Source organism: Perkinsus marinus, assembly GCF_000006405.1.
Source record: "Perkinsus marinus ATCC 50983 genomic scaffold scf_1104296966740, whole genome shotgun sequence".
NCBI lineage: Eukaryota > Perkinsozoa > Perkinsida > Perkinsidae > Perkinsus > Perkinsus marinus.
Genome location: NW_003203797.1, coordinates 1 through 1,392, shown reverse-complemented (window position 1 = coordinate 1,392; position 1,392 = coordinate 1). Strand labels below are relative to the sequence as shown.

At 46.8% G+C, this 1,392-nt stretch overlaps 1 protein-coding gene across 1 annotated transcript; it reads right to left on the bottom strand.

The window, feature by feature from the left end:
* Positions 1 to 150: 150 nt before the first annotated feature.
* On the bottom strand, positions 151 to 825 carry Pmar_PMAR001881 (hypothetical protein; the record flags this gene model as incomplete). Its single annotated transcript, XM_002768931.1, has 1 exon — positions 151 to 825. The coding sequence occupies one exon, from the start codon at positions 823 to 825 to the stop codon at positions 151 to 153; it is 675 nt and encodes a 224-aa protein (XP_002768977.1).
* Between the last annotated feature and the right edge of the window lie 567 nt (positions 826 to 1,392).

Genomic DNA, 1,392 nt, shown 5'->3' with positions numbered 1-1,392 from the left:
GGGTCATCTTCAGCTTCAACTTGGTAGATATCACTGAGACCATCATCAAAGTCTTCGTTGACGATATTCACTGGATCACTACCCGCTTCACTATTGGTCGTTAATGGCTTCAACTCACTTTTACGATGACCGATCGCTCAGACTCACTGTTCACGCCAAAAGACAACGTGACTCCACAATCACACATACTCTGACACCCAAGATGGCATTCTTATTTCGACCACCTTGAAGAACCCTAAATTGGATTTTGGCAACATCGACCACAGCCACCACCTGTCGAACAGGACCATCGGCCAGAGTAACCCGTAATGACTCAGACACTCCTCGACTAGATGTAGCCAAGCCAAGCTTTTCTACAAGCGATGCAGAAATATAATTATAGTAAGCTCCCGTATCCAGGAGAGCGGACAATATCTTACCCTGACCAAGGGGAATACTGATAGTAGGGCCAGCTAATTTCTCCTTAGTCTTTGAAACAGCACATACAACACAGGGATCATCATCCACAATGTTCAATAAACGCTGAATAATCTCCACAGTCTCTTCAGACTGCCTAACCTCAGGCTGCTTAGGGGATACTTCAACAGAACTAACGGTGACGGAGGACTTCTCAATAGGAGGCTTAGGAGGACCACTGGCTGTACCATCTTTGAAGTCGGTATGAGCAAACTTACAAGACCTACCAAAGCGACATTTCCCAGCTCGTCGCCAATTATAGCATATCTTCTTTTTTACCACTTCTTTAGAAGTACCATTACCAGTCTCAATCACAGAGTTAACCTTTCCCAAGCTCCCACGAGACCCCTCCTTTACCCCAGTGATCATACGCAAATGCAAATACGTTGTTGGCAGCATACTTGACTTCGAACCGACCTCAGAATTATTTTGTTGGACAGACTACTTGACTCAAATAAGCTGACGACCAAGAGCGGTGCTCATGCATCAAGTTAACTTCCTCGAACGAGCACTCTCAAGAAAAATATGGTTTTCATCCAGCTCAATGTTCTGTGAAGCCGGCAGGGAAACAACAAACGCAACAACTAGGCGTGTTTCGTGCCGGTATGGCGCCTCCATGATGCAGAAACATCAGATACTGGATCAAGGATAGAAGAGCTACCACACCCGCACGGGAGAACGGTAAGATGGTGGCTCTTGAATGAACAGAGTTAAGACAACAGAAATGGAGCATGTATAGGTTACATTATATCTCACTCAACTGGATGTCTTGTCAACAAGCCCAATCCACGTCGGTCGGGGTTAGACCAAATGGACCGGACCCGCACTTCCCAGTTTCCCAGTTACAGCGGAATCCACCAGTGATTGCGAATTGGATACAGGCGTTCGGTCCACAGGATGCGGCAGACACGTGGCCTAGGGATAGGAGAGCTACCA